General features: G+C 37.5%; 1 protein-coding gene across 1 annotated transcript; it reads left to right on the top strand.

The window, feature by feature from the left end:
• Positions 1 to 417: 417 nt before the first annotated feature.
• Positions 418 to 7,127, top strand: LOC306757925 (LIM/homeobox protein Lhx8-like; the record flags this gene model as incomplete). Its single annotated transcript, XM_079243115.1, has 8 exons — positions 418 to 492; positions 1,864 to 2,022; positions 2,573 to 2,694; positions 3,169 to 3,389; positions 4,462 to 4,562; positions 4,955 to 5,050; positions 6,671 to 6,851; positions 7,051 to 7,127. The coding sequence occupies 8 exons, from the start codon at positions 418 to 420 to the stop codon at positions 7,125 to 7,127; spliced, it is 1,032 nt and encodes a 343-aa protein (XP_079099241.1).
• Positions 7,128 to 14,170: the final 7,043 nt, after the last annotated feature.

Genomic DNA, 14,170 nt, shown 5'->3' on the forward strand with positions numbered 1-14,170 from the left:
GGCGACATAATACGCGGAACACTCACCTGTGGCCGATGCGTCATTATCACACGTGCGCGCGGCTGGACACGATCAGTGAAGATGAGACTCAGCTGTGCACAAGGACCTATGTTATCATCGAACTCCATTTAATCCAAAATAGCCATAGCTGCCAAATGAAAACGTTTTGCTCAACAAAGACGAAAACTGGCAAGAATTTTAATACAAAATTAACATTTTGCTGGACGGGTAAAGCCAACACTAAAATAAATAAAAACTACACAAGCATATCCAGAAAGCTTTTTGCGCAAATATTTCGTTAACCAATACTGTCTGTTAATAATCTGAGTGCTAATCAACGTGGTTGTCATGGAAATATGAAGGGGACGTCCACTTACTTGTTCATTCAGGCTCGTGCGTCGACAGTGACTTGACAGCATGTCGGAGGGGGAGAGGTCGCCGACTGAGGCTGTCTTCACTCAGCTGCAGCTTGGACATACTTTTTACGACACAGTAGGTGTTTTCAATTTCAAATTAACAACTTTTTTCCGCACCCGACAGGCCGAGATTGGGGAATTAGGGTCAAGTATAGCCTACCTGGCGCGAGAGCAAACACACTTTTAAGTGCTGCTAAGTAATTAGAAACATAAAGGAAGGGAAGTGAGGAAAAAATAGGTAAATTTGGGTTAGTTTAAACAAAACAAATCCGTGAAGGCAGTTTTGGTTTAGCGTTAATCTCTCGGTGACTAGGTTATAGTTGGCTAGTTATGTTAAAGCACCTAACTAATGTAGGGTTACAGTCTAGTTATGTTTTCACTGCAATATTTACATGAACCTACTGCACAGACTTCTTGCCAATGGCCATGTGACCACAAATTGTTCATTCAAGAAAAAATAGTTTAAATAGCCGACCCTGCGTGCCATGTTATGAACATGTCTTTAATTTAGTGGAAATAAATTATAGAAGGTAATGGGATAAGTGTTCATGAGAAAATTATATGAACCAAACAAACAAACAAAACAAAAAAAAATCAAAGCACGTGAATTCTGCCAGTTATGTTACGAATTGTCCTTTATCAATATAACATGGTTTTAATTTATTTAGGCTACATTTCACGGAAATTGCTGTATGTTTTACGATTTCAACTCATCTATTTGCCTTTAATTCTTTTTTTTTTTTTTTAACTTTTTTTAGTTATCTGTACAAGCTTGCTGTTTTTCAGGCTCTTATTTTTTTTTTTTAAGATCCCTTACTCCCTTATCGACTATATTTTTAATTGGAGCCATTTAAGCCTTTGCTAAAACATTTGTGCATTTCAGTTTAGTGTGTTTTACTGTTTTTTTCTTTTTAGTTAAAATATTCTGAAACCAATCAATCTTTATTGATATACTTACAGGACGGTAAGTTTTTAATGTGTGAAAGGGTGTTTTCTGATATTTAATATTAGTTTGGAAGAGCACTGATCCATTTTGACATTTGATCTCACGTAATGATTGTATGTTTCTCAGCATGGTGGTTAAATAAATATAACGACCTGGAAACAAGTTTCCCAATTATTTACCCATATTTTAACATTTGTATGATGACAATTTACAAAAATTCCAACATTTCCTTTTGCTTGGAACCGAAGACTTTTTATCTATTTTAAATGATATCAAAATAAACACATTCATTAGTATTTGAATACACTGGATATAAAACAGATCATTTTAAACTCAAAATGAACAGAAAACTAGTTTTAAGAAAGCTAAGTTTACTTTAAATGGTTCAGGCATTTTTTCCCCCCAACATTTGCTTCTGTAAAAATCATTGAGGAGCTGCTCATTCCTGCTATAGCTATACATTTAATGTTTTAACTACTTTTGATCACATGTTTCTGACAGGGGTCCTCTGGTCCTGATGATCTTTTTGAGGATGACTCTTACTCACCATCCTCCCTCTCCTCATCATCCTTATCGTCAGTCCCTATGGCAGCTTCCATGCAAGGGAAAACCCTGTGCACCTCCTGTGGCCTGGAGATTGTGGACAGATACCTCCTTAAGGTTTGATATGCACTCTGTCCATGGCATCATTGTTTATGACAAAACTAAGCCAACTTACAAGGCACTTGATGTAAGACAAAACTCGCAATGGACCACCATTGTCTTAACTCTACACATATTAACATTCATTTATAGAAAGGTTTTTTTTTTTTTTCTGGTTTTTTTTTTTTTTTGTATTTTTTCTGAACCTTTATTTGGAGCATGTCCCCATTGTATCTATCACGTGACTGAGTTTTTTTGTCTAAGCTTTCAAATTAATATGTGGGATTTACTCAACATCTTGATGCATTGGAGTACTGAAATTAATGGTTTTCTTCTAAATTTTCTTTAATTTTTATTTTTTAAAAAAAAGGTAAATAGTTTTTGTCTTACTACAATTCAAATTGCATGTAAAATTAAGATGAGTATAATCAGAATGCAAATTCTTGTGAATAATAAGCCAATCTTTTGATGTGAATAGTATAAAATAATTAGTGATGATTAATGATTCTTGTGGACCATTTTAAATAAATCAGTCACCCACCCCCCTTTTCTCCCACCATAATTTTAGGTGAACAACTTGTCCTGGCATGTGCGCTGCCTGTCATGCAGTGTGTGTAAAACGTCACTGGGACGACATGTAAGCTGTTATGTAAAAGATAAACAAGTTTTCTGTAAACTTGACTACTTTAGGTAAGTCCAATCCAACATTTTTAGTTGCTCTCTGTTGTAAATTTATTAGAAAAAACTAATTTAATCCAAGGACAAATTAAAACTGTTTTGTTTTCTTTTTTTCTTTTTATACATGTTAAGTATTTCCTGTTTGTTGGGTGACTAAGTAAAATACCAAAGTAATTATATAATGTATGATGCTGTCACATTCCATGTAAATGATAAAGAAAGTGTCTTTTATATCTAAAGGTTTTGACATTTAAGAAAATTGTGTATAAAAAGTCGGGGCTAAAGAATTTCATAACCTTATGCCATGCCAGAGCTTTAAGTTGCATTTGTTTAAGTGAAAGCTCAAAATAAGGTTTCATCATGCTAATTGTTTGAATGTTTCATTACTTCTTTAAAGATATGAAATTTGAATCATTGGATCATGCATGTCCGTATATTCTGCAAAATCTGACTTTTCTGCTTAGAAGTAATGATTCCTTTCTTCAGGAGGTATGGCACTCGCTGTGCTCGTTGTGGCCGAAACATCCATTCTACTGATTGGGTCCGTCGTGCAAGAGGAAGCACCTTCCACCTGGCCTGTTTCTCCTGCTCCTCTTGCAAGCGCCAGCTCTCTACTGGAGAGGAATGCGGACTATTGGAGAACAGGGTCTTCTGCCGACCTCACTATGACGCTATGATGGAGAGTCTCAAACGTGCCAAGGAGAATGGTGAGTTGTGGATGAGATTGATAGGAAGTTAACAACTTTGGGTCTTCATCCCCATGATTTATAAAGCACACAGATCACACACATCTTGATTCTTTAAAAAATAAGATTGAAGTAGATTAGTGTCGAGTCAGCTAACATGGATCATGACTGTGGCCAGTTCTTCTCCATTAGAGGTCTTGGTTAGCCCATGCTGCATTATCAAACAAGTGGATTCATATATGGTATAAAATGTTCTCTGGAGATTTCAAACTTTACCTTTTTAAAATACAGTATCTGCATATTTGATTAGACAATGCAAGTGTATGGTAAACCCAAAATGATTCTCAATTTTACTCCACTGACTTAAAGAGCAGTTTACATTTTGACACCAACATCATATGCACTAGTCATACTGTAACATTTGGTAATGTAACTCAGGCTAATGATATGGAAAAGCTAAGTTACAGTTGTTACAATAACGTCTTCCCACTCCTTTTTTTTTTTTTTTTTTTTTTTTTTTTTTTTTTTTTCTAAGCCACTTTTTTGCTATTCAATGGCAACAATCAAATCTGCCCATTTCCTCTCTGTATCACAAATACAGCTGAGGGAGGGAGGCGGTTATTGGGATTTGTAGCAATTTTACGTGAAGAGCTGTGTTTCTTGTACCTGTTACCACTGGGATACTTATTCAAAGGCGGTATAAAATTCCAGAAGAGTGCAGTTCCCAATCATTCAAGCAGAGGGATGATGGGAGAATTTATGTTTAAATAGGAATGAATTAATTTTTTAAAATATCTTCCCAGGTACCAAGTAGCTTTGTTGTGCCAGTTGTACATAGCCAGAGATATTCAATGTATAAGAAAAGTACAGTAATGATTTCCTAAAAATATATTGCATTTGTCGGACAAGTAGATGGTATTACTCCTTTCTACCTATCTTCCCCTTTCAAATTACTTAACCTTTGCTCAAAAACAGCTTTCATTGTATTTCTACTATTGTGCACATTAAAAATTCCTGTGTCAGCATGTCATAAAAGATGCAAACTGTGTCAAATTGTCTTTCTTTTGGGAAAATTTTTGGTTTTGTACTTAAGACCAACCAAAAGAAGGCGAGATGGCAGACAAGGATGATTCCAACTCCATGCCCCGACCTGCTAAGAGAGCCAGGACCAGTTTCACTGTTGACCAATTACAGGTACTGTCAACTGGTATTAATATTTAACTATTATAAAGGCTTATATGAAACTCTGCTAAACTATTGTCATACTAGAACTGGCAAAAGGAGACTATATGAATCTACCTATTTAAAACTGATCTGTTGATTAATGATACATGATATTTATGTAAAAGATTAAATGTTAACTTTGGCTTGTTGGGTAAGCAGACTAAATGATTATTTTACGACTTCTGAATGTGCTAAATTATATTAGCCACAACAAAGGCATAACGAACATGACAGATTGTTATAGATATTTCTCGGTCCTTCATCAGGATTTAATAAATGCAGTTTTTAAAGACAGTGAACCAATTGCTGCAGTGTTGTTGTTCAGACATAAAATGGTCTCCCTTTGTCATTTCCATCTGTAGGTGATGCAAACCCAGTTTGCTAAAGATAACAACCCAGATGCCCAGACTCTGCAGAAATTGGCAGAGCGGACTGGTCTCAGTCGCAGGGTTATTCAGGTAAAGTGATGTTGGATGATCATTAAATTTTGTACTAAATCATTTGAGAAATTGGTCGGCACTCATAAGGTAATGCTAATAAATGGTCATGTTATAAAGATGGGACAAGATGTGTTCTGTGCCAATGTGTTTCGTGTTTGTAAGAGTACAAAGTCTAAAGGATGGTCTAAAGAATTTGAGTTGGAAAATCACTTCAATGAAGTTAGAGATTCTGATTTCCCTTCAGTATCAACAGCGAGACATTCAGACAATTGTGTAAAATCAATGCTTTGACACTTTTCTATCAGGAAATCACATACAAATATGTATAATAATCACATCATATGTGAGGCATATTGCAATGTCATTACTGATCATGATGTATGTTGGTTGGCAGAAAAATGTGGTGATTTTATGATGAGCAATTAATGATGCAGTACATGTCACACAACTGTTTCCATTTCTGCGACGAGTTGACAACATTGACGCTCAGCATAGTGAAACAGACTCTTGACTTTAAAGGTAAAAACTAAAAGCCAACTTTTATAAGAATCTTTCTGGGATACCTCTCTTTTTTTTTTTTTTTTTGCTATATTCTCAGCAAAATGACCTATTACTATTGCAGGCAGCCTGTATGTTCTATTTAGACTGGGATCACTGGAGTAAAGGCTTGTATTGTGCCAAAAAAAAGCCTTCTATATTTCAAGGTTGTAAAAGCCATTTCTCCAACACACAGCCTGTGATTCTACCCCAGGGGTCTCCAACTCCAGTCCTCGTGATCTACTAGCCTGCAGGTTTTAGTGTTTACCCGCTGTGACACACCTCACTCAAATCAATGGCTCATTAACAGGCAGGTGCAGGAGATAAGTTGTTGGAGAACCTTTCTTTTAATTCAGGTGTGTTGTACAAGGGGAAACACTTAAAACATTCAGAGGTAGCTCACAGGGACCGGAGTTGGAGACCCCTGATCTAAACTGAGGAAGCATAAGGCAGTTGCACATTGTGTCAGGTGTCTTACAGAGTTGAGAGAGAGGAGGCTTTTTAGCTGTCTGGCTTCCTTAATGCAGGGTCAAGGGTCAAGATTCTGTCAAAGAGTTAACAATTATGGACACTTCATTGTGGTTTGATCCTGCAAACATGAGAATTAGTGTGTTTTGGACAAAAAAATTTAACAAAAGCAAAGCTGTTGGACTGTAGGTGTAGCGTCTAAGCATATTGATTATCAATAACTGAATGAGGGAAATGTTGATGCATTCTCATCTAATAAGATAAGTTAAAAAGGAAAAATATGTAGAAGAAAAATATACAAATCATTTTTTCACATAACAAATTTAAATATAAAGTTAGACAATTTTATGTGGATATGAAAAATTTTAGTGCTAAGCTACACAGACTTTACTGTTTGGTGCTCAGTGATTGCCATTTCTATCATGTGATATGATGTTGCTCATAAAAGAAAACGTCACCATTTTGCCATCTTTTTAAGTCTAGATTGTGAAACTATTTAATATTGCATGTCAAGGAAAATGTTCCACTTGAACTATTTCTGGTGAAATTGGACTGGTGATGGATTTGGCAAGCAACACAAAAACCACTCTAAGTTTTAAAGACCAGTGGCATATTTGATCTTCCCCTTTTTAGGTTTGGTTTCAGAACTGTCGAGCTCGTCAAAAAAAACACATCACCCCAAGCCAAGCCTCCTCAGCCATGATGACATCACTACCAACTGGTCACCTGACTCCACCACTGATGGAGGATCTGCAGTACACAACCTATTTATCCCCTGACACACCTCTTCTCACCACTCTGACTTACATGGATGGTAAGCAACACCAGTTGAAACTGCATAAAATATACCTGAACTCCAGTTTTCTCAATGCTAATCGTATGAATAATTCATGTACAAGTGTAAATTAGTGCGTGTAGTTCTAGGAATTCCTCTAAATTATTTAAGTTGAACACTTCCAGTCAGCATTTAGTTACTGTTGTAGTCATCCTTATATATATTTTTACCTCCCCAGTGCAAACTCCAGACCCACTTTTGCTTCAGCCGCTTGTGTCCCATTCACTGACGCAACTGCCCATCAGCCACACCTGAGTTCAGGTCCAGCTCCTGAGGACTGAAGATTGATTGATGGGCGAATCAAGAGCAGATCATTACTACTAATTACTAAATAAAAGTTTTGTAAGTTTTGGATGAATTAAATTTACAAACAGTGCTTCAATAGTAGCCCTGAAATGCCACTTATAATGCTTGAGTAAATACTTTGATAAATCAACTGGTGAGTTATACATATTTATTTCATACAGGGTTTCACGCTGGAGAATAAATTGAGGGAAAAACATTTTGGCATTTGCAAGATGAAACGTATGTTAATGCGTGTATGTAATGAATTTCTGTATTTAATTTATTTGGAGGATTGTATGAGATGATAAGGCACTTTCTTCTGAAATGTAAAATGACTTTGCTTTGAGTAAAATGGCTTTTTTTTCCCCTTTAAGATGCAACTGAGAAAATATAGTCTTGGCATTTACAAGAATAGAGATTGTATATCTTTTTTTCTGACTAAAGACTAGTAAAAAGTTTAGCTTTTGGTCACACTGCAAATTAAAACCACCATGGATGAGATATTCACAGAGTAAGTCTTCCTTTTATTCTCACTGACATCACATTCATGTACAGAAAATTAACTGAACAGCAAATATGGACAAACCTTTTGCATTTTCTTCTTCCAATGCTCAACTCCTGGTACTTTTTGCATTCACATGTTTTAAGACAACATTTAGAGTATATTTCTTGAGTATATTTCTTTCTTCATGCAAACACGCAAAACTGATGCATAATGTTTCAATAAGTTGTAAATTATTCTGCCAGGAGCCTTGAATAACATTTTGGGAATAAAAGGACCCATTTGATCTTGTAACTAAAAGCTACACCTCAAAGTTTTGTTGGTTTAAATAGTCTGACAGTCATCTTGGAATTTCCAGTTAGCCACAGGCCTTTCAAAAGAAACAGGTTTTGGGCATTACTCAAGCCATTTTTTTGGTTGATACATTAAATAGAAACAAAAATCTTCTAAAATAACTTAAACTGTAGTACGAGCAGCATTACCATATGAGGTGTATGTGCATGTGTTTTCCATTTTAAAGATGGAAGTTGAAACCCCAGTCTTGTCTAAAATGCTGATATCTTTCAAAGCACAGGAAACTTATTCACCTCTATCCAAAAGGAGAAATTGATTTATGTAATTAAAGAGAATATTTAGCACTTTTTTCCTGTTCCAGTCCCCAGGTTTTAATGAAATCCCCCTCTGTCTGTATATCTAGCTTTCTGGCCTGTTATACCCAGTTTCATAGCAGATTCACCACAGAAAGGCTTGATTTTCTTCAAAGGGGTGCTATTATGGTATTTCAAGTTTTCTGAGCTTTCTAGTGTTGAATCCTCATCAGACATGTGAACGGTACTGTTTTTTATCACCTAAACGCATGTTTGAGTTCCAGCACGCTCTGTTCGATTTCCATGGCGACAAAAAACGCGTTGTTTTAGAGAGTTTTTTCTACTTGGAAATCCTTGTGACGTCCTGGGGGATAAGGTTCGGTGATTGGTTACCTTCTACTAGTTAACAAGGGCATGTACAAATACATCAGGCGGGTGGAAAACGTGGGATAAAGTTATTTCCAACGATGGCTGGTGAGTTTACCAAAGAGAGACATCCTGCTGCATTCGTTGCTGTGGGTTGCTGTTTTCCACTTCGTTTTCAGGGTCTGATTCAGTTTCCAACATGTAGGGCTGTATGCTATGTGTTGACATTGTATTTTGTTTTTTTATTGAGTTCACATTAGCCTAATCCTTCTGTTTATGAGATGTTACAATGACGGCGAAAGCAGTTGCGGTGCGCGCTCCCAATGTAGTGCAGTGGTGGGAGGCGGGGCTTAATGTGGAAGAGTCTCAATCCACTCGTTTTGCCCGCAGGCTGATCTGACAGCCTACGGAGAGGGTCGGTCTGAAGTAAATAAAGAGATTTGTGACAATAACTTGATCAATCCCAGCCCTTCTGGGCTGAGAAATAAAAAATTAGCCTGAAATGCACATAATAGTTCCACTTTAAATGCTCATTGTTATACTGGTCAAAGCAGATGGCACTTTTCAGAGTTCAGAGGACTGCATATTTTGTCAGTCAAGTATTAGAAAAAAATCTATCAGTGCAGCTGCTCACTGGCTAACAGATTTGAAAATGAAAAAAGCTGATTTGCAGCTTATTTAATCATAAATCAACCCTTTTTTAAAAAAAATAAAATAAAATGAAGCAAATCAGTTCTCAAATGTCAGAATATAGTATCTCATCATTTAAAGCTTCTAAACAATATACTGTACATTAACTGGCTTCTGATGGCAGTCCTTTGTGCTCTAGCAAAGTTCATTTTAATATTTTCATTTGTGTACTGGGCATGGGCACATCCCTGCAGGAGGAGATCCCTGAGGAGACCCAGGACACAGTAAAGGGATTATATCTCGGCTGGCTAGAGAACACCTTGGGATCCCCCTGCAGAGTTGGCAAATGTGGCTGGGGACAGAAGTCTGGGCTTCCCTGCTTAAGCTGCTGCCCCCACGACCCGACCCCGGAAAAGCGGCAGAAAATGGATGCATTTGTGTACTGTAAACGAGTGGGACCCAGATCGACCATCCGGCTGGTTTTAGCAATACGAGACTGTTGATGAAGCACTGATCTGAGTCAGGTGTGTGGCAGCAAGGAAACACTAAAACCTGTAGGATTGTAGATCTCATGGACCATTGTTACAAACTTTTTTATAGGCAACTCCGGTCCATGGGGGCACTGCAGTCTCACAAATTTGTATTTTCATTCATTTTGATCTTCATTAGCTGTTGGAGTACAGCTAATTTTCTTCGAGTCAATCCAGCACGCTTCTCTTAATACAACCTTTACACCAATTTTCCACATCACCTTTAACAGTGATGACAAAAAATATTTCTCTTCTGCAACACAGCCGACACACATCGGATTTATTTAGCAGACTTGTGCAGAGATTGACATCAAACGCTGTAAAAGTCAGCTAATTACCCATTGATTAGGGTCAGGTGTGTTGCAGCAGGGAAACTCTTAACATCTGCAAGACTATGGCCCTCGAGGACCAGAGTTAGCCACCCCTGCTTTAAAATGTCAGATGTGAAAATTTATTCTAAATTTAACAGGACAATGTATATCTGAAATCTCCACTTAGTGATAATAATAAACTGATTATTTTATTATGAGAAAATTATTAACCTTCATCACACAGCATAATTTTTTTCCCCTTATAAAACTGCATTCCTTTTCCCAAACAGAAAACAAATCATGCCCACCTGTTTTAAAAGCACATATCTTTCTTGTTTATTGTTGTAACAGCCTGGTATTTTGTACATAATTAAAGAATGGAAAAAATATATTCATAGTGTTGTCATTGTTTTTTGTTGCATATATTTCTTTAAAAAAAGAAATTTATTTACAGTTTTTCTTTGGAACTTTTTACTGCTGAAGATCAGGGGTGCAATCTACTTTAAAATTCAAAGTTAGCAACACGAGACGATTATCCTGCTCTGTTGCATCTTTTACTGCAAAACTGCACACCGATTAGTTTCGCAGACAAGAGCTCAAACAGTTCCCCTTCAGACACATCACTGTCTTCTAAATGTAGCCCTGCAAGTTCACAGACAGTGAACTGTGTTACTGTATTTCGGTGCATTCATGCGCCGGCAGCTGTCCAGTGCTTGCAACAATCGAGTGCATGAATGAGCTGGCAGTGTGAAGGTTAAAAAACAAGTCACGATAAAAAGTGCACTACTAAGTTATAAATTTTTCATAAAGTTAAGAGGCAATAAAAAGCCCAGAACGCATGGCGAGGACATAGATTAAACTCAGTCAGCAATTAATGACCTTAAAACCTAGGTAAACCAAAGTAAGTCATGAAACTAGTATGTACATGGATTCAATTTTAAAATCTATATTCTAAATTTATCATTTCACTTTAATAATGTGAATGAAAGAGTTAAAGGGGCTCTATTATGCACATTTCAGTCTAGTTTATTTTAACATGCAAGTCCAGAAGGGCAAGAAATATTCCAGCATTTTTCATAAACCATTTCATTGATTTTATATTGATCCTGTCAGATCAGCCTCTGCCAGAAACAAGCAAACAGAGAAAGCTCCACCCTCTGCCTGCGGGCTGCGTCTGATTGGTCAACTGCCAGGAGTAGTGCTACTGAGCAGTAAAGGTGGGTGTAGCTTTCTTCTTGTGAATATGCACAATCTACAAAAGATTATCAATCACTGAGTCCCTCCCATGGGACGTCAAATTTCGTAGGAAAAAAAAACTCTCTAAAACCAAGTGTTTTCATCGCCATGGAAACTGAACTTAGAGAGGCTCTGGAAAACTCAAACATGCGTTTAGGTGATAAAAAATGGCGCAGTTCATATGTCTGATGAGTATTCAACACTATAACACTGTAGAGAGCTCAGAAACTAGAAATATCATAATAGAGCCCGTTTAAGTTTCTACTCTTTACACTTTTCCTTAGTTAAGCTGCCGTGTGTCCCATTGTCACAGTGGTCGTTTGTAAACAAACTCTTGAGGAAATTGAGGCAAAGCTATTCCATAACAAGTGAACAATGGCTGAGTGAGCCTCTAATGATTAAATTACACTCACCTTTGTCATCTAATCACTACTTCAGACGACGTAACCAAGGAAATCTAATGTTTAGAAAAGGGACTTAACTTGTCAGTGCCACTAATCTGTGTCGGTATCCTGGCTGAACTACAGTATAAATGTCCATGAAGAGCAGCGTGAGAGGAAAACCTTTAAACTATTGAGTTCCTCAGCTGTGGAGTAAATAAGGAGAAAAATAACATGTTTACACTACTACTGCTGCTACTTCACTGATTCTTTTCATTGTTGGTTACGAAAAAGTAGATAAAATGCTTAACACTAAGTCACAAATTCCAGCACATGTCAAAGCTACTGTTCATACAATGGGTACAAACGCTTAGCTCCTTACAGCTACATGACCTTTCATACAACAATAGTCGGTGCAGGATTGTGTAATTTTTGTACCTTAGTTTAGATTTCAATCTCCGTGTGTGTCTCACAAAAACTGTTATATGGCTCAAAATTATGCAGTCCTTGAGTTCAATCAATCCAGAAGATAACATTCAGAAGTGGCATCAGGATTACATTGAGGAAGATTTAGCATGATTGTCAACTGAAAAAGTGCAGCAGACTTTTATTGAGGCAGGCTAAACAGCATAAATCTTAATTGTGTGGATAGTGTAAGATTTGGAATTTATCCGATACCAAGTAAAGGACAGTTTTGCATATACTGATACTTTTGACTAATTAAAGTAAATAAATAAATAATTTGCCAAATCTGAATGAATTTTTGTGGTCTTATAGTTCTTGTGATTTTTTTTTTCATAGGATTTTGGATCTGAGCCATACTATATTCAGTATGTAGATTTAAATCCACATAGTGAATATACTACACCAACTTGACTCTAGTTATCCACCATGCATTGTGCACTCCAGTGTAACGAACTGTCAAAGCTCATTGGTGCAACCCTGCTCTGAAAGGACAAGTGGAGGTGAAAGGACAGGAGCTCATCACATGCTTTTGTGCTCATGATTACATATAGGAATATTACGGAATGTCTACAGAAGATTTAGATCGTACAAATCTAACATTTTTATGCAAGTTATGTTTGCCTGCACTTAAAAAGCAAGTTAGAAGGTCAGTCCCATCAACTTGTAATTCAAGGAGACATGGAGTTCAAGCATCCATCTAGTTTGAGAGCATATCTGCTAGGAAAGGGCATGACCTCCTGCCAACAGACCCAGATGACCCAGATAACACTGCCTGCAGCCTTCAGAGGTATAACTTCCCAGCAACAGCTTAGCTGGTTAGTACTAGTAGTTGGTTATTCAAGTTCAGTCTGTCATTCTTCGTTGTAAATTAAAATATCTGATATGAACTGAACTTTGAACAAGTTCAAGCATGACTGCACAACACTGGTTTAATCAATATCAAAGTTATTACCTATATTATCAATACTTTGATCCCTTTGCCCAACATTAACAACCATGGAGCAATGCAAGCCGGTGATGATGGCTGACCAAACGGGCCAACTCAGCATCAACATCAGCAGCTTTTCTCAAGACTGGTAAAAGCCTGCCCACTGGGCCTACAGCCTGTGGCAGAAACGATTTGTGGCCGGGCGATAAAGTAAGGGGGAGACGCTGAGAGAAATGACTGCTGCCCCACAACAGAGATAATGATGGTGACGAGGGGAAGGGTCACCTGGTTTGTGACTATACTGCACCCAACATAAGCAAAACCCTAAGGATGGCTGACACTGCAGAAAAAACAGAAGCGATGGGATCTCAATAGCTGCAGGACAAGCACAGTCTGGATTCAGTCCTCTCTCAACTCTGGCAGTAAGTGGAAGCAGACTAGTGGTTTACCTGAGAAGCCATGTCAGTCCTCAACCCAGGGACCAAGGTCCTGCACTCCAAGTGGCCCAACAGCTGCTTCTACAGCGGTGTCTTTCAAAGACATTGTTAGACTTCAGCGTGACAGCGCAACATTCTCCTTCTGCCGGTGTACCGACAACTGTGTACCAAGGTGTTCTAGATGTTGTACAGCTACATGGTGTTGGGCTGGCCCACTTCAGGGTCACCATAATACTTTAGCATCTCAGGTCCTGATTCCACTGGTCCAACTTATGCCAACCGATGCAAATATAAAACTCTCCAAATTGGTAATCAATACAAAAAAAAAAAAATATGACTGAACTCTAAAAGGACGATTTTTTAATGTAAAAATTAGCAACACATTCTTTGCATTGATTATTTTCAATGCTTGTGATAAACTGTAAATGCCTGTAATTATTTTACATGTACAACACACACAGACATCCATGAACACACACGAAGTTGATCGGGGTACCACAGGCAGATATCTCAGGACAACAAATCCTCAGTCCAACTCCATCCACGCTTTACGTACTTCCGTAAACTTCAGAATGATAATGCATGTGTACAATGACGTCATGGTATAAATTTATTTTGAAATCCGACAATCCGGAAGTGGT

The sequence above is a fragment of the Telmatherina bonti genome (assembly GCF_933228915.1).
Source record: "Telmatherina bonti genome assembly, chromosome: 7".
Classification (NCBI taxonomy): domain Eukaryota; kingdom Metazoa; phylum Chordata; class Actinopteri; order Atheriniformes; family Telmatherinidae; genus Telmatherina; species Telmatherina bonti.